Source organism: Mandrillus leucophaeus, unplaced genomic scaffold (genome assembly GCF_000951045.1).
Source record: "Mandrillus leucophaeus isolate KB7577 unplaced genomic scaffold, Mleu.le_1.0 Scaffold160, whole genome shotgun sequence".
In the NCBI taxonomy this organism is placed as follows: Eukaryota; Metazoa; Chordata; class Mammalia; order Primates; family Cercopithecidae; genus Mandrillus; species Mandrillus leucophaeus.
The window spans coordinates 4,095,986-4,115,939 of NW_012101588.1; the positions used below are offsets into that span (position 1 = coordinate 4,095,986).

The window sequence follows — 19,954 nt, forward strand, 5'->3', positions numbered from 1 at the left end:
ATCTATCTATCTATCTATCTATCTATCTATCTATCTATCTATCTATCTATTTTGCCTATTGTGGATACCATTTGCAACTTGTTTGAAATATCTAGTCGTTTCAGAACATTTCTACCACTATTCCTTGAAGGCATTAGTTTTACTTTTTTCTGTATCATCTGTCTCACTATTTTAACACTTTCTCAGATGAACCTGTGGTAATTCCTGACTGTATATAGTAGATCCAGACTCCCTAGTGTAGTGTCAAAGCCTCATCATCTGATTGGCTTCAGAATGTGATCACTTTTTATTTATCCCAAGGGCTGTTCTCTTCCAGAAAACTGAATCTTCATGCTCTGCCACAAATGTAGCAGCCAAAGTCCTATCCTAAGCCTCCATTCCTATTCTTCACCCTCCCTGGAATGCTTTCCCACCTCTCTTTTATCTTTCAAGATCTGATTCAAAACTCATCTCTTCTAAGGAACTTACTTTTGTTAAATCTTGCATTGTCTTTTTGTTCACTTACTGCACAATCGTACAAGCTCTAGGTTTACTTAAGGTCTTATTTTTTTAAATGTTACTATATCGTTTTGTACTTATTGTACTTTTTTCTAAATCATTTTATACAGTTAGATACACGCACCCTTTCCCAGAGTATAAGTTTGGTTACAAGTTGTTGCCATTCATATTATTTTTTTATTATTTTTTAAACATAGTCTTGCTCTGTCATCCAGGCTGGAGTGCAGTGGTACGATCTCAGCTTATTGCAGACTCTGCCTCCTGGGTTCAAGTGATTCGCCTGCCTCAGCCTCCTGAGTAGCTGGGACTACAGTCAATCACCACCGTGCCTGGCTAATTTCGTTTTTGTTTTTGTTTTTGTTTTTTGAGACAGAGTCTCGCTCTGTTTCCCAGGCTGGAGTGCAGTGGCACAATCTCAGCTCACTGCAAGCTCCACCTCCCGGGTTCACGCCATTCTCCTGCCTCCTGAGTAGCTAGGACTACAGGCGCCTGCCACCACGCCCAGCTAATTTTTTGTATTTTTAGTGGAGGCAGAGTTTCACCATGTTGGCCAGGCTGGTCTCAAACTCCTGACCTTAAGTGATCCACCTGCATTGGCCTCCCAAAGTGCTGGGATTATAGGCCTGAGCCACTGCACCCAGCTGCCATTCATATTATTTTCCAGTTTTTTCTTCTCTGCCACCTGCACTGTGCACGGTGCTCTTTTCACAGCCATTTTATGAATATATTTTGACTTGACAACTCTTGAGGAGTGAAAGGCTTTGGAGAAAGCTCAGGCAGGGATGTTATATGCCAAGATTAAGGATCACCAATATTTGATATTAAGTTACAGGTCTTTGTGTCTCTTTCACATCAAATGTTGCTGGTTACTGAGTACACATTGTATTCTAGACATTGTTACATGTTTCTATCAAGTACCAGCCAAGAGATTTAAAAAATTACATCCTTAAATATCATTGCTATAGACTTTACTGGCTTTAGATATAAGGATAAATAGATATTAAAACTTGGCTTCTTCTCACTTTTCTCATTCTTCCTCCTCTCCTCAGCAAGCTGTGTAATGTTCTTGATCGACTGAATGTGATTGCAGAAAGTGTGGTGAAGAAAACAGGTTTCTTTGTAAACCGCCCTGATTCCTACTGTAGCATTTTGCGGCCAGATGAAAAGTATGTATGGTATTTTAAAACTTATAATAAATCGTGATTTTTGCTTTTATGGGTATTCTGAATATGAGCAGTTTGTACTACTTGGAAATTGGATGAATTTTGTCCTGGGGGGAGGCACACTGCTCACATGACTGAGTACTGACTGTTCACTGGGGCATGGGAATTCCTTTGTTGGTTACTTACATACCTTGAGATGTAAGCCATGGGATCTGTATCTCTTGCTGCATAGAACAAATGTTACATAAAATAATTCTGTAAGTAAAATGTTCAACAGTGAACTCTATTTTTCAGTATTGAATAGAAACAGACTTTTTTTCTTATAGATTATATACTAACATTTTTATAAAAATAGTATTTATTATTGTATTATGGTTATTCACTCACAAATCTTTCATTACTATTTTGGGAGCTTCTTCAGATCAAGGATTTATGCTTTATCTTTTAAGAAACCAATACTATATATTTCTGGCATTTTATTTTCAGTTAATGTAGTTAACTACAATGATAAGACAACAGAAAAGAACTAACTACTAGTGTAATGTCTTTGGAAGTAATCCCTTTGTTATAGTTTGCATTGTTTGCACTTGTTTGTTGTTTGAATTTTAGGGTACCCATGACAGGGGTCCCCCAAGACCACTCCCAGATTCAGTAATTCACTAGGATAACTGAAAGGACTCAGCTTTTTGTATTCTGGCTATAATTGATTATGGTGAAAGGATATAAAATGACGTTAACAAAGGGAAAAGGCAAAAAGGGCAAAGTCCAGAGGAAACCAGGCACAAGCTTCCAGATTCTTCTCCTCAGTGGAGTCACACAGAACACACTTAATTCCCCCAAGAAACAGGTTGTGAAGCATGGATGAAATGTTGCCAGCCAAGGAAGCATGTTGGAGACTTTATTTTTTTACTGGAGGCTGGTTACATAGGTAGCCTCTGCCTGGCATATGCCAAAATTGTTGACTTCCAGAGGGAAAGAAGGTATTCGGGAAAAACCATATTATTTCTACAAACCATTTCAGCACAGTGAGTCACTCTTATCAGTTCTGGGAATGGTGGAAACCCTCCTGAAATCTAAGTTCCCAGACATTGGCCAAGGGTCAACCTTATATAAGCAGGACTTTCTGAGGATAGCAGTTAGGCCTATTAGGTTAACTCTTTTCTGCACAGCACCTTCTTTTAAATAATTAAAATATTAACATAATCTATAGTATTTCATAACAAAACATATTCCTATGTATTCATTGCACATGGAGAAAATAAGTAGTCTCTAAAAGGAAATCTGCAAAACGAACCAAAGAAATATAACAAAGCCTCCATGAATAAAAGCTGGGGGAGGTAGAAAATCGTAATATTGAGTTGGGAAGGCTAAGGCTTAGAAGATTTTATTAGAAAGATGCTCTACGATTGTTACTCATGTGTATAGAGACCCAACAGGAAGTGGGTTTGAATGAAAGCAAGGGAGATTTTGGTTGAGCATGGGTAACAAAAAATGCCAGAGTGGGCACTCGGGCAAGTTAAAAATGCCCCTTTCCTGGACTCTCTTTGAGGAGTGTGTAGTAAGCAGTCCGCCTCAGTCATTTGCATGTTCACTTACCTGAAAAAATGAGAATAGGCAGGATCAGCTGATTTTTCAGGAGCCTTCAGCTCTATTAGTTTAATTCCATGATTCTTAACAAGGAGCTGGTACCGAAAATAAATATTTATTTTGCCGTTAACTTTTTAAAAAGTGTTTATTTTTAAACATAGGTGGAATGAACTAGGAGGATGTGTGATTCCCACTGGTCGCCTGCAGGTATACACAATATTATATTCATAATGAACAGAATCTGTATCCATTGTATACTGTACGTTTTCTGTAAGCATTCATGTAGAGATCTGTATCTTATTTAATGCAGAATTATTATTTGAGGATGATTGTTTAAAGTCTTACTTCTAGTCTTTAATGCTTATGAAAAATGTGTAGCTGGCTGGGCACGATGGCTCACACCTGTAATCCCAACACTTTGGGAGGCCAAGGCGGGTGGATCATAATAAGATCAGGAGATCGAAACCATCCTGGCTAATATGGTCAAACCCTGTCTCTACTGAAAATACAAAAAATTATCCGGGCGTGGTGGAATGCACCTCTAGTCCCGGCTACTCGGGAGGCTGAGGCAGGAGAATCACTTGAATCTGGGAGACAGAGGTTGCAGTGAGCCGAGATCGTGCCACTGCACTCCAGCCTGGGTGACAGAGCAAGACTCTGTCTCAAAAAAAAAAAAGAAAAAGAAAAAAAGAAAAATGTGCAAATGAAATAATATGGCCTATGGATTTTTTCTGTGTATTAAATTTTATTCCTGGAAATAGAAACACAAACAGGAACATGAAAAGAACAAATTAGAGTGACTTTGGAAAAGAAACCAAGCATATGTAGTATATATGTTAACTATGCTTTAACAATGATATGGTCCTAACCACTGAATATTTAGGTTGTATAATGAGGAGATATGTCAGAAAAAAGCCCATGTTTTGCTAATTGGTACATGTGGAAATTGTTAGCTATTTGTTTTATTTTGTTAAACTAACAAAGTAAATTCAAATATAGGCCAGAAGATTTAATGATGCTGTTCCAGCAACGTAAGTGAGCAGCATATATAACCTTATGCAACTTTAAACATGTTCTTCATTATTTTGACTTTACATAAAATAAAATTGAATAATATTTGTTCAAGAGTAACACCTGCCCATAGACCTTTTTTTTTTTTTTTTTTGCTTCTTAAATCTAAAGTAGTATGGAAGTTCTTTGGTGATGGAATAATGATTGAAAATCTTAAGGTATTTCTCTTTAGACTGGCATCCTTCGAACCAACTGTGTGGACTGTTTAGATCGCACCAACACAGCACAGTTTATGGTGGGAAAATGTGCTCTGGCCTATCAGCTGTATTCATTGGGACTGATCGACAAACCTAATCTACAGTTTGATACAGATGCAGTTAGGTAAGTCTTATTTTTTGCTATTTGAATGCTGATAATAGCGGAAGGCAAACCTGGTTAATAATAAGATTTTTTTAATGAAAGTGTTTCTACTTTTAGCTTCTCAAAAATTGTGTTGCTAGAAAACATTATTCAAACTAATTCTGTTTTTCTTATATTTTCTTCTAGTAGTTTTATAGTTTTTGGTCTTATGTGTAAGTCTTTAATCTGTCTTGAGTTGATTTTTGTACACGACAAGAGACAGTGGTTCAGTTTCATTCTTCTGCATATGAATATCCAGTTTTCCCAGCACCCATTTGTTGAAGAGGGTGTCCTTTCCGCAGTGGATGTTGGTGTCTTAGAATAAATATTTCTATTAAAAATTTGTGTATTCTTGCCATGGTTTGGGCTTTGGGTTTTTCTTTTGTTGTTGTTTTTGCTTGTGTTAATTATGAATAAACACTACATTCTTTAGATAAATTCAGAGTGCTTAGACAAACTAGTGGGTGTTGTTTTAAAACAAATCCAGATGGCATTTTCAAAAAAAGTACTGTGTCTTCATACATACTAAAAATCTGAGATGTATAAAAGATTGATTCTTCATTAAGGATTACTATTTCTTCACTGTCTATTGCATCTGTGACAGTCCATGAAGTATTATTTTTTGAAAATACAATTAATGATAGCTGATAGTGGTCATCGGAAATTGTCATAAAGGCTCAGCTAAGGAAAGTAATCAGTTTACAAATGGCCACACCAACAGGTATCACTGCACTGGAAATATTGACAGACACTTGAAGAAACACAGATTTCAAAAGTACATATCTAAGAAAGCATATGATTTGTTAGTCTGCTGTGATCTGAATGTTTGTGTCTTCCCTAAGTTCATATGTTGAAATCCTCACCCCCAAAGGGATGGTATTAGGAGGTGGGACCTTTGGGAAATGAGTAGAGCTGAGAGGAACCCTCATGACTGGGACTAGTGTCCTTATTATAAAAAAGACTGAAGAGAGCTAGCTAGCCTCTTCCATCACATGAGGACACAGTGAGAAGACCATCTGTGATCTAGGAAATGGGCCCTCACCAGACACCACATCTACCAGCTCCTTGATCTTATACTTCCCAGCCTCCAGAAATGTGAGAAATGTTTGCTGTTTCTAAGCCACCCAGTTTATGGTGTCTTGTTGCAGCAGCTTGAATGGACTGACACTGTGACAGGAGCATATTCTTTTTTCAAAGGCAATTCAGAGAGCACAGTACATTCTGTCATGGGAGGTGAATTGCTCTGGCAGGCTGCAGAAAGTTAGGAGTCTTTATAAGTATGGTTAGAAACAGCCTGGTCTGGCTTTGGTGGGTTATGTTTTTGGTGCCCCTGCTTCCATTTTAGTGTTTTCTATAGCTTTGGTGTTTACTGGAATATCACTCTAAAATATATTAGCATTGCATTTATTTTCAAGATGTTGAAGAATCTAACTTGAAAGGCTCAGAAGAATTTTTAAAGTATAAGACTTGTTTGGAGTTTGGCTAAGTGAATAACTTGTGCTTTGATTTTGGTGAAATTCTTTAATGCGAGTTTTTCTTTTTTTAGGTTATTTGAGGAACTCTATGAAGATCATGGTGATACCCTATCCCTTCAGTATGGTGGTTCTCAACTTGTTCATCGTGTGAAAACCTACAGAAAGATAGCACCGTGGACCCAGCACTCAAAAGACATCATGCAAACCCTGTCTAGATATTACAGCAATGCTTTTTCAGGTAATTCTGAAGTAATAGCTATTTTAAAGACTTACTCTGAAGTGCATTTTTAAATACATTTTTTAAAGCTATCTGGCTAAGTAAAATTAAAATTAAATATTTTAAAAGTTTAAATAAAACAGTCTGTCACTTAGAAGGTGCTCAGTAAATGTTTGTCCAATAAATGAATGAATAAACATTTGTATTTTAAATAGAACACTTTTGCATTTTGGCACCCATAATTAGAGTTTTTATATAATGCAACACACTTTAATTCCTTGGCTTCTGTCTCTTTCTATTTTTCTGCTTGCAGTATATAGATAAAATTTTTTGAGGGTGTTGAGTCATTTTTTTTAAATAGGGTTCAAAGTCTCGACAATTGTCTAAGAGTGTAAATATCACTGAATTTTTTAAATGTCAACTAGAAACAAATTGTGATATTAGCACTAAATTATACTCATTAAATTCTACTGTTTTATGACTTGTGAATACTACATGTAACAGGGTGTTAAAATGGTGCTTTTCCTGCCTCCATTCTGATGGAATTGCCAATACAATAGGTATCACAGACCAAAGTGATTGTGAGGCAAACCCCCGTGCACAGAATTTATGAAGGAATTTCATGTCTACAGCCCTTGTATCAGATTAAGGATAGGAAAGTCCACAGAATACGGAGAAGAAGATTAATAAAGAGGTCCTTGGGAGTGAACTATTACCTGCAATAACACCCACCCTCAGTGAAAAGAGAGTGGGCTTCAACAGGACTCTGGGTGAGCTTGACATGGTATCCTGCTATTGAAGAGACCCAGCATGTAGGTCTTGTACTGTTGTACAGCAGATCTGAAGCAGAGGGATGGGCTGAGGAGAGTGTGCCACATTGGGAACTGTCTGCATTCCTCCAGTTGGATGGGCCAAAGGATACTTGAGGGTTGACTGGTAACCGGATGTGGGCCTTATGGAGGAGGGTGCCATGGAGTTCGCCTGGGTCCTGGCCAGTAAGGTCCTTGGAAGACCTAGCAGCAAGATCCAGGAAGTAAACACTGGATACCTAAGGAGCTAAGGAAGGAGTTACAAGAAACTGCCTGATAAAAGGGAATTGTAAGAGAATCCCAGTGCTGGCAGTTTCAGAAGCATCTGGGAAAGCATCCATAAGAGTCAGCTGTCCACATTTTCTAGGCCCAGAGAGATTGCAAAGCTCATCTCTTATGCTCCTGTCCAACTGTATTAGTTTTCTGTGCTGTGTAACAAATGACTATAAATGTAGCAGCTTAAAACAGCACACATGCATTATCTCACAATTTCTGTGCATCAGAAATTTATGCACAACTTAACTGGGTCCCCTGCTTAGGGTCTCTCAAGGCTGCCTTTGAGAAAGAACCACTTCTCATCCCACATGTTGGCAGAATTCAGTTCCTTGTGGCTGTAGGACTCATAGCAGCGTGCTTCTTCACAGCTGACAATAGGATTAGTGTGCTAGCAAGACTGAGTCTTATAAATGTAATGTAATAATGGGAGTGACAACCCATCATCTGTGTCATATTTTGGCCGGAAGCAAATCATAGGTGCCCCTGCCCACACACACGGGGGAAATCCACATCCATTTCCTAGGGCTGCTGTATCAAAACAGCACAAACTAGTGGCTCAAAACAATAGAAATGTATTGTCTTGCAGTTCTGGAGGCTAGAAGTCTGAAATCTAAGTGTTGACAGTGCCATGCTCCCTCTGAAAACCCAGAGAGGAGAATCTTCACCGGCTACTTCTGTCATGTGCTAACATGTACATATCCCTCAGGGTGTGTATCACCATGAAAAAGGGCATCTGCTCTTTTGCCCTCTCCTGTCATCATTGTCCCTGTAATAGGGGTCGTTATTGACACTTAAGGATCAAGTAATGTGCTTTTTTTTTGAGACGGAGTCTCGCTCTGTCGCCAGGCTGGAGTGCAGTGCCGCAATCTCGGCTCACTGCAACCTCTGCCTCCCGGATTCAGGTGATTCTCCTGCCTCAGCCTCCTGAGTGTAATGTGCTTTGTAATAAGACTAGAGGACAGACAGAATGACTGTGTAGCTGTCCATGTTTAAAAAAGAAAGGAGTAATATAAAAGATAAAGATAGTTATGAGAAAATAATGTGCACAAATGGAAAGGTAAGGCAAAATTATGCACAACTGAAAGAGGAACTACTATGAAAGGAATGATTTTATGAATAATGTGGCTAAAACAGGCTTCTTTATTTTAAGAAGCATGGTGTCATTGGGATGTACAACTTATTTTTAAATTACAATGGGTATTATATAATGGTGACAATATAGAACAATTTTCTTTAAACCACTCAAGACAACTTTGCAAAACTTAGTAAGTCTTCTCATGTTATGCTTCTGGGCTAGGCAGGAACATACTGATTAACTAGACTTAAAAAAAAAAAAAAAAAAGCGCTGGGTGCAATGGCTCACACTTGTAATCCTGCACTTTGGGAGACAAAGGCAGGAGGATTGCTTGAGCCCAGGAGTTTGAGACCAGCCTGGGCAACGTAGTGAGATCCCATCTCTACAATGAATATATAAATTAACCAGGCATGGTAATGCACACCTGTAGTCCCAGCTATGTGGAAGGCTAAGGGCAGAGGATCCCTTGAGCCCAGGAGTTCGAGGCTGCAGTGAACTATGATCATGCCACTGTACTCTAGCCTGGGTGACAGAGTGAGACTCTCTCTCAAAAAACAAGCAAACAAAAGCAACTAGAATAGTGAAATTACATTGTTAGGAATTTTACCCTTGGTTTATGTGGACGGATTGATGCTATGTGGGCAACTCACCTGACCCTTTTTTCTATTTATTTTATTTATTTATCTATTTATTTATTTACTGTTCTTGAGGCTTCACATGCTAGCATGCATGTTTGTCTAGGAAGCACCTTTTAGTGTTTAATATAACTAGTTACATAGGCAGTTGGAGGATGCTTTACAGGGAAAGCATAGGTATCTCTTCAGATGTTAGGGAAAGCTTTTAATTCCCTTAAGGGCCTTGCTAAGCTCTTTCTATTTTTTTTTAAATGCAAATTTTGTAAGCCTGGATTTTCTTGCTGAAGCTGGTTGAATTTAAATCCTATTATAAAAAAAAGATAAGAAACCTACAGCAGTTAATAATAGATCTGCTGTATATATATATGTGTGTGTGTGTATATATATATAGGCCTAACATAAATATATACACCCACATGCGTGTGCATAATTTAAATGTAGTGAATGTGTATATGCATGCATGGAGGGGAATCATGTTCTCAACAGGGATCTAAAGAGAAAAGCTCCCAAGGTGTGTTAGGCCGTTTTTGCCTTACTATAAAGAAATACCTGAGACTGATTAATTTTATAAAGAAGAGAGGTTTAATTGGCCCACGATTTTGCAGGCTGTATGGGAAACATGGTGCCATTATCTTCTCGGCTCCTGCGGGGGTGCCTCGGGGAACTTTTAATCCTGGCAGAAGAAGGGGGAGCAGGTGTCTCACTGGCAAGGGGTGAGAGGAAGGAGGTGCCACACACTTTTAAACAACCAGATCTCTTGAGAACTCACTCACTATCACAAGGAGTGCACCAACCCAAACACCTTCCACCAGACTCCATCTCCAACATTGTGGATTAGATTTCAACACCAGAGTTCAGCAGAGACAAATGTCCAAATTATATCACAGTGTCAGGACTTCAAAGCTTACCGCGCGTGGAAAACAGTGATCCCAGAAGATGGTGCTGAGATGGCTTCACCTGGCATTATGCTAGTACTCTAAAGGACTACCAGCAGTTTCTTCCCCTTTCTGCTCACTGCTGAAAGAGGGACATCAAAGGGAACATGCTGAGAACATTTTAATTTATCAAGAATAGTGAGATAGCCTTCTGAGATCATCCTTCAAACAGCAGATTGTGAGTGAATAAGCTATATTTGGCAACAGCAGAAGTAAAACAGTTGGAAAAATGTTTTGTTTTAATAACGTTTGTTTTAATACCCTTGGTAACTCTTGTTAAAGCCCAACACTTCACCTGTCCTGCAACCAAGGCAGTTATACATGGCAAGAGAAAAGTTTGTAACTTATCACTCTTAGTTTAAACAGACTACAGTTCTCCAAAGGACAGCTGACTGTCCTGTGACATTTCCATAGTAAGTTCATTCTTCCACTCTCCAAAATGACCATTTCATAACTTGTCCTCCTCCTTAAACCTACAACACCTCAGTCTCAGCTGATAACTTTGCTTCATGCTTCAGTGAGAAAATAAGTTATGAGAAGGGAACTTCCTCTAATTCTTACCATCAAATGCAGAGGCCGTCGTTTTCTGCTCCCATAGTTTCTACCCTATATTGTATTACAGTGCTTGTGGTGGCCCTGCTCCATCTGAAGCCAAGCCTTGTCTTTTTCTTTGACTCCCATGCCTTCTTGTGTTCCCTAACTATATGCTCGTTGGTGTACATCATCAGTTTCTCCCTCTGTAGTGCATCATTGCCATTAACATAAAAGCATACCTTAGCGTTTTCCATCCACCCTTTCCAGCTATTCCTAATCCCACATCCCCCTCCAGCCACAGTCCTATTTTCCTGCTCTCATGAGCAAAACCTCTTGAAAGGGTTTTCTGCACCCTGTTCTCTCCACATGCTCCACTTGACAACTGCCCTGCCATGACACTGAAACTGTGCTTGTCCAGGTTACCAACAATCCCCACATTGCCAAATCTAATGTTTACTCTTCTGACTCCATCTTACTCAACCTTTCCACAACTTTCATCACAGTTGACCACTTCCTCTTTCTTGAACTTCACTCTGTGAGATCTCTCAGTGGGATATTGAGATCTCCCCCAATAGGAGAGAGTCTCAGTCTCTTATTGACTTCCCTTGCCCTGTTGCTAAACCCTTCTTTTTTCCAGTTTTGTCTTAGGGGTATCACATTCAGCTTTTGACCACCATGCATTTGACACTCAAATTTTTATCTCTAACTTTAACTTCTCATGAACTCCAGACTCATTTATCTAAATGTCTGCCTAGCATCTCCTCTGGGATATTGAATTAGTTTTTTTGTTTTCTGGTTTTTTTTTTTTTTTTTTTGAGACAGAATTTTGCTCTTGTTGCCCAGGATGGAGTGCAATGGCGTGATCTCGGCTCACCGCAACCTCTGCTTCCTGAGTTCAAGAGACTCCCCTGCCTCAGCCTTCCGAGTAGGTAGGATTACAAGCATGTGCCACCACGCTCAGCTAATTTTGTATTTTTAGTAGAGACAGGGTTTCTCCGTGTCGGTCAGGCTGGTCTTGAACTCCTGACCTCAGGTGATCTGCCCGCCTCGGCCTCCCAAAGTGTTGGCATTACAGGAGTGAGCCACCATGCCCGGCCATTGAATTAGTTTTTATCATTGCCATGACAAATTACTACAAATTCAGTGGTTTAAAACAATACCCATTATCTTAGAGTTTCTGAGGACCAGAAACCTACGGACACAGCATTACTGAGCTGTATTCTCTGCTTAGGGTCTCACAAGTCTCAAGTAAAAATGATGTCACATGACATTAAAATGAAGTCAAAATGTCACCTGACCTGGGCTCTTATCTGGAGGCTTCCTGGCTCATTCTCATTGTTGGCAGAATTCCATGCAGCTATTGGACCGATGTCCCATGTCCTTGCTGGCAGTTGGCTGAGGGTCACTCTCAGTTCCTAGAGGCTGCTGCGTTTCTTGGCTTGTGGCCTGCTCTATTTTAAAGCCTACCACAGTGCACCAAATACATCTTGTGCTTCAAATCTCTGCCTCCCTCTTCAGCCTCGAAAGGATTAATGTGATTACAGTAGACCCAACCAGATGAGTTAGGATTTTTCTATCTTGCAGTTGATGATGAGTAACCTTAATTACATCTGCAGAGTCCTTTTTGCCATGTAGTAGAAAATATTCATGGTATGATACTAGGGAGCAAAGGTCTTAGGGGCCAGATTTCTTCCTACCACAGATATCTAACAAAATCACAAATTTACCATTTCTGAGACAGAAACTCTTGACTGTGTCTCAAGTCCGTTTCTCTACTTGTTTTTTCTACTTCACTACTCATTGATCAATTCAGAAAACCTAGGAATTCTCCCTGCATTATTTCTTTTCCTCATCACTGTTCCCCAATCCCATCTATCAACAAATATTGTTGGTTATACCTCCAAAATTATGTGTTCCGTGTTTCATCCCTACTTCTGACATACTGGTCCACACAGCCACAGCCACCCACTGTTATCTGGATGACTGCAGGGGTTTGTTGTTGTTGTTTGTTTGTTTGAGTGAGGTCTTACCCTGCCGCCCACATTGGAGTGCAGTGGTGCTATCACAGCTTACTGCAGCCTTGACTTCCCAGACTCAAGTGATTTTCCCACCTCAGTCTCCTGAGTAGCTGGGACCACACCCATCTAATATTTATTTATTTATTTATTTATTTATTTATTTATATTTTTTTGTAGAGACAGGGTCTCCCTATGTTGCCCAGGCTGGTTCCTACCTCCTGGGCTCAAGTGATCCTCCCTCTTTCCAGCCTTCCAAGTAGCTGGGACTATAGGCATGTGCCACCATGCCCAGCTCACATTTTTTTTATTATTTTTGTAGAGACGAAGTCTCCCTGTGTTCCCCAGGCTGGTCTCAATCTTGTGATCTCAAGCAATCTGCCTGCCTCAGCCTCCCAAAGTGCTGGGATTACAGACATGAGCCTCCATGCCTGGCCATTTTTTTTTCAAATACTAAAGTAATATATGTTAATTATACAAAGTACAGAATGGCTCACAAATAAATCATATGATCCCTACCTTCCAGAGATAGCCACTTGGATATTTTGGAGAACATGATCCTTCTGGTTTTACTATACCTGTAATTTATAACCTGCTTTTGCTCCTTTAGATAATGTAGTGAATCTTTATAACTTTATTCTTCTATAACATGATTTTTAGTAGCCTTATGGTATTCTATCTTTGGGAAGCATCATAGTTTAGGTATTTGCTTTGTACATTTAGAGTCGTTCTAAACAAACATGTTTGAACATATACCTTTTTTCATATTTTGATCTTACGAAAAGTTCAGAAGCAAATTTATTAGGTCAGAGGGTAAAAATAATTTTTAGGGCTTAAAATATCTATTTATATATTATATAGATACATATTTGCCAAATTGCCTTTCAGAAAGGATGTAACAGTTAATGTTCCCTTTGGCAGAGTATGGGAGTGCCTATTTTGAAATGTATTTGACAACTTAACAGGCAGAAAATGGTATGTTGTTCTAATTTGCATTATTTGATAACTAGCGAAGTTGGGTTTTTATATATCCATTGGCTGTTTCTGTTCCTTTTGAAGTGTGTGTATCTGTTTTTCTATTGGGGTTAATTTGTGTCTCTCCTACATTTAGTTGGTATTTATTTCAATGTCTGATGTGAGGTAGGGATCTGACATCATTGTCCCTTCCCCCTCCACCCCAATACTATTGTACTGTTTATTGAATAATACTTCCTTTCACTGCTGATTTCAGAGGCCACCGTATCATAAACTTAGTATTAGAATAAGAGCTATTTCAGTTCAAAAGTGATTTTTTCTCTAATTAAAAAGAATTGTTATATTTAAACCTGATCTATTTAAATATAGTGAGTAGTAAAGTTGGCTAATGTTTAACCTGTTTGAATGGTATTTGAATGGCGCATATTCTTTTTTCCCTTAAAGCGCAATTAAACATAAAAGTGGCTAATCATTTTGCCCTCTTGTTATCCACAACCACAGAGAGCCTACCAGTTTTAAACCTTGTTCATATCCAGAGTACCACCATCTTCCTGGAGGTAATTGTTTTATTTGCAGTCAGAAGTAGCCAGGAGAAGATCCTTGGGCTCGTTAGGGCTCACTTACATCTCAAGCTTAGTAAGTGACGATAAACATCATACATGTATTTTAAGTTGCAGCAGCAGTACTTCTAAGAAGTCTTCTTTATGATCCTTTGAAAGAATGTTCTTTTTTTGGCTATGTTTCTCACATCTTACATTTTACCGTACTTGCTAAAAATTAAAGGTAACTCCTGTTAAAGGATGAAAGAAACTCCTAGAAAACGTGGCTGAAAAGTGGAAAGCTTCTCTAGATTATATTAAGATATTTTGAGGTACTACATGAAATGAACTATTAAGTGCTATTAAGGCTATTTAAGAAGCATAAAGAATGTAATTGCCATAAGAGCAACATGTTTACTTTTGTATTATGTAAAGAGGGTACAAATTGGGGCAGTAATGTATGCATTATTTAATGCTTGATGTTTTCTCTCAACAAGTGCAAAGAAAGTCCCCAAATGTGCTCAGCACATAAACATGTCTCTTTTTATATATTACTTTTAGCCCAAAAGGTAAGTGCTGTTTTAATGGAATGCTTCCTGTCTAATATATGAAATACATGTTTGATGTACTGTATTTCATATTTCAGTCATTTAGTTTTGCCGTAATGATCAAATAACCCAATGAGAACAATGTTGCTAATTTCAGGTGTATCTTGTTCACTATAACTGTTGGAAGAAAATTGATTTTATAATAATGTTACCTTGCTCCAAATGCAGTCATTTCTACTGTGCTATCTTTTAGTTCTATGCTCATTTTTGGAAAGAGGTTATTATTTATATTGTGGATGTCTGCCACAAACTGGAATATACAGGACTCTGAGACAAGAATGGAAAGAAGGAAATAAGGAGAAAGAATGAAGGACACTAGGGAGGAGAATGTAGAATGGGAAGGGTGGTTCATGAGACCACTTCAGTGCATATTATTATTTTTACCAAAAGATAATTAGGAAAAGGAAGAGGAAGTAAAACATACACACCGTCAGTTTTGTTATTTCATAGTATAGTTTAAAAGATAATTTTGGAATGCTCAAATAGTTAGAATGAGGCTGTTATCATGTGCCTTCTCTGCCTTCATTTTCAACCGCAAAAGAGAATGGGCCAGGCTCACAGCTGACAGGGACAAAATATGTTGTAAACATTGTCTCTGTTAAAGAAAGGGAGAGTATCTTTTCAAGGATTAAAAGTGGAGACAATGCAACTGACTTGTTCAAAGTTGTACAACAGAATATGGATAGAAATTGGGTCATTTTATTAGTCTCTGAAGTCTCTGCTTGTCTTTGCAATAAAGTGAAGATACATTTACTTCAGGTAAAATAACAAATGGTGAGGATATATTTTCATTTTAAAAATAAAATTGCTATCTAAGGTATTTACTCTCTGAGTTCTTAAAGATGTTTAAGTGTCTCCAAATTCAACAAGCAGTTTATGTTCGCTATCATCTGTGTATTTTATAAGAGCTATGGAACAAAGAGGAAACATTTTGCAGCAAGATTTTAATTCTGTGCCAAATCTTGGTAACTTATGTATGTGTGTATGAAGTACTTGTATTTGTATGTATTTGAAGTATAAATACTACTTTTGTACCACTATCCTCCTAAGAGAATATTCTCGAGTTATATACATCAGTAATTGATTTTCTGAAATATATATTTTGCTTTTTAGATGCTGATAGACAAGATTCCATTAACCTGTTCCTGGGAGTTTTCCATCCCACTGAAGGGAAACCTCATCTCTGGGAACTCCCAACAGATTTTTATTTGCATCACAAAAATACCATGAGACTTTTGCCAACAAGAAGAAGGTATTTTTCTTCCTAGTCTGTAATATAAACTCCCATTTGGTGTTGTTTGGAATATGAGATACTTTTCATCTTGAGAAATCATAGGCTAGTCAGTTTTATTTTATTTTTTTAAATTTTTTAATTTTTTTGTGGGTATGAAATAGGTGTATATATTTATGGGGTACGTGAGATGTTTCGATACAGGCATGCAACGGGAAGGAAGCACATCATGGAGAATGGGGTATCCATCCTCCCATGCATAAAGCAGTCAGTTTGGCCACATGCTTGCCATGAGTTCAGTACTGTTGATGTCCTGAAGTAGGTTGGGGAAAATGTGGTTAGCAATTGTTGTTTTGCATTTTCTCTAAGATATGAAGTTTCAGACCTTCATTGTTGAACAGAAGTTGTAGCTCCACTAAAGCAAACCAACAGTATCATCTTTGAGTGTTTCCTACAAACTTGAAACTCTCAAGGACTCTAAGATGCAGAGTCAGTCTTAGATTTTTCAAGTGTGACAGCTAAGCAGCTTGTACCTTGTAATTCCAATATTCTCTCCTCCACGAAACAACCAGTCTCAGTGACACTGGGAAGACAGGAAGCTAGAGCAGTGCTACTAGCTAGCGTCAGATAACCACTTTCATGTCCCCACCACTCACATGCTTGAGTCACTTGCCAGTACAGGTTATTTCGAGTGCAGTTAAATTGGTAATAATATTCTCAGAAGAAACAAACAGTTTACCTGAAGCAGGTTGGTGTGACACTCTGTGGTGTGAGCCTCAGGGTCAGGTAGAGTTGAGTTGGAATCTCTGCAGTTCTGTGACCTGGGTCAAGTAATTTAAACTCTCTAAGCCTTATTTTCCTTATCTGAAAACGTAAATGCCTGGACACACCTCACGGAGTCATTGCAAGGATTTAAGGAGGAGGCTCTTTAGTGTTTTTTAACTGAGGAGTCATGTACTATAATAATATAATCAATTTTGCCACATAAATAAAATTTTTTACATACCATACATGAGGTTAGAGCCTAGTCCATTGCACTCAAAGGCCTCTAATGTCAAGTTCTCCCGTTGTGCTTTTCTCTTACAACATCAATTTAATAGAGCCCTAATTTTGTATAAAGATACCTACCAGGCCAGGCGCAGTGGCTCACGCCTGTAATCCCAGCATTTTGGAAGACCAAGACGGGAGGATTACCTGAGGTCAGGAGTTCGAGACCAGCCTGGTCAACATGGTGAAACTCCATCTCTACTAAAAAAAAAAATACAAAAAATAGCTGGGCATGGTGGTATGTGCCTGTAATCCCAGCTACTCGGGAGGCTGAGGCAGGAGAATCGCTTGAGCCAAGGAGGCAGAGGTTGTAGTGAGCCGAGATCATGCCACTGCTCTCCAACCTGAGCAATGAGCAAAAACTCTGTCTCCAAAAAAAAAAAAAAAAACCTACCAAACACTGTCGGAGTCATTGCCAGTCTGTGCTAATTGTGTGTATGGGACCATGAACAACAGACAAAGTTGCAGGTACAGCTCTTGCAGTTGTTATTAAGTTCTGTGTTGCTTCAGGAATATTTAAAATATTAGGAAGGTCTCAGAGTTTGTATGTTTCTTATCAATACATATTATTGGAATAACCAACTTAATACTTGAGCTTACTCTCCCTATAAATGGAGCACTGCTAATTTTTACATTAAATATATTATTAATAAAATATTATTTACATGAATTTTTGCTGACAAAAAATTTGGAACTGTGTATTTGTTGAGCGATGGGTATAAATACCTGTATTTGTATTTACTGATGACAGTTAACTATAGGTAAATATGGTTGATTTTCTGAATTTTTATATTACCTGTAAGTATTGAAGATATTTTAGATACAGCTTGGGAACAGCCGTAACTCAATTTTCCACTGCAGAAATTAGCTGTGTATTAAAAGCATAATTTAAACCCCTTGCTCACCTTGAGTTACATAACGAAGGCAGGTGGTTTTGGAGTTTATGTGTTGGAATAAAAGGAAGCTGGTGTTACATCCCCATTTTCTAAAAAAGGAAATTGAGGTGCAGAGATAATGTCTTGGCTAAGATTATTCAGTTAGATGATTCAGTGAGAATCAGCTCTAAGCCTACCACTGAAAATAAAATTGTATCAAAGTAGATAATATGGCTTACTCAGTTGATTTAGATCTCCTTTTTCTGGTTGGTTGGTTGGTTGGTTGTTTTTTCCTCTAGAATGTCAAAATTCTGAAAACTGTTTTTTGGTGTCAGGGGAAGAGGGTACTGGTACTGCGCATAAACAGTTTTTTAAAAAACTTTCTAGTGTCACCCACCTGTACAGGTTATTTTGCTGACAGTTAAAGCAGCATTACAATTCTCAAAAGAAATGAACAGTTTACCCGGAGGCAGTAACAGGACAAGAGCACGGAGCTCAGGCTCAGGTAGAGCTGAGCTAGAATTTCTGCAAGTGTGTAGCCTGCGACCCATTAACCTCTCAACCTCATTTTCTCACCTGTAAAATGGAGATGACTATACATACCTCGCAGGGTCATTGAGGCTTAAATGGGAAAATATATGGAAAGTACTTAATACTAGGTCTGACACAGAATAAACCCAGTACTGAAGTAGCCAGACTCTGGAAAGCCTGCCTTCAGTTAATACCTGGGTGACCTCGGGCAAGTCACTTAACTGTTCTCATTCTGTTTCCACATCATTAAAATAGAGACAATAATAGTACCTAACTTACAGCTTTCTCAGAGAATCGGATGAGATCATATAAATGGTTAGCACCTAGCTACCTACAATAGGTGTTAGTATTGTTACCGTCTTTTGTTTGTTTGTTTTTGAGTCAGAGTCTGACTCTGTCACCCAGGCTGGAGTGCAGTGGTGCGATCTCGATCTCGGCTCACTGCAGCCTCTCCCTCCCAGGGCTCAAGCCATCTTCTCCCCTTAGCCTTCCAAGTAGCTAGGACCACAGGTGGACACCACCATACCCAGCTGATTTTTGTATTTTTGGTAGAGAGTGGGTTTTGCCATGTTGCCCAGGCTCGCCTCCAACTCCTGGGCTCAAGCAGTCTGCCCATTTTGGCTCCCAAATTGCTGGGATTACAGGTGGGAGCCACTACACCTGACCTGTTACTATTCTTTAAGGAGATAACATTCCCTAGTTTTTAATATCTATTAAAGATCATACAGGATGCCCGTAAAGTCTGGAAACTTAGATCATGTGACTTATTAATGTAATATTAATAAAGACTTTATTATTTATTCATGAGTTGTTTTGAAATTTGTGGCATGTTGTATTTTATATCGTGTTTACCAATGATACGGGAATGGTATAGATAATGGCATGGCGTATCTATGCTATGAAATAATATTTTTCTTGCACAATAAGAGAAGAGGGAATAAACCTAACTCTACCTAGAGTTCATTGGAACAGGGTCCTCTTGAGATAAGTACTTCAATGACACAAAATCTCACATTTATTGATCTGCCTAAAACCGCTAATTGAAGCTTTGTTCTGAATTTGATTAATATGGCATATAATCATCTAAGATCCCATCTAATGAACTGGTGTGTAGAATGTCACCAAGATGCTTTTAGGCATTAAGCGTTAATTATTTAATTGACTCCTAGAGTTGGGAGATTTATTGGCTTGCCCCCTGTGTGATATGTGAGTTCCCTTTCTGTTTCCCTAGGGAGAGGTCATCTGGCCTATGCTTGACAAGCTCTTGTTTGTCAACTGTTGAAGAGGCAGTTTTTTGGAACAGTTCGCTTACACAATTCTTCCTCACATCGTGCTGAGATCTGCTCCTCTGTAATCTTACTTATTAATCCTAAAGACCTTAAAAACAAGATTTCCTCTTCCACTTGATAGTCTTTTAAATATTTGAAGATGAGTTCATATACTTTCAAAATCTCTTCTTCTACTGGTTGAATAGCTCCGGTTTCTTCAGCTGTTCCTTGTATGCTGTGGTTTCAAGTCC

At 38.6% G+C, this 19,954-nt stretch overlaps 1 protein-coding gene across 2 annotated transcripts in view; it reads left to right on the top strand.

The window, feature by feature from the left end:
* Positions 1-19,954, top strand: part of FIG4 (FIG4 phosphoinositide 5-phosphatase) — a 133,889-nt gene that overhangs the window by 71,007 nt on the left and 42,928 nt on the right. For both annotated transcript variants that reach the window (XM_011975967.1, XM_011975966.1), the window contains 5 exons: positions 1,548-1,664; positions 3,410-3,455; positions 4,492-4,640; positions 6,205-6,371; positions 15,865-16,003. In XM_011975967.1, coding sequence (XP_011831357.1) covers positions 1,548-1,664; positions 3,410-3,455; positions 4,492-4,640; positions 6,205-6,371; positions 15,865-16,003 — 618 coding nt within the window. The remainder of the gene's footprint in view (positions 1-1,547; positions 1,665-3,409; positions 3,456-4,491; positions 4,641-6,204; positions 6,372-15,864; positions 16,004-19,954) is intronic.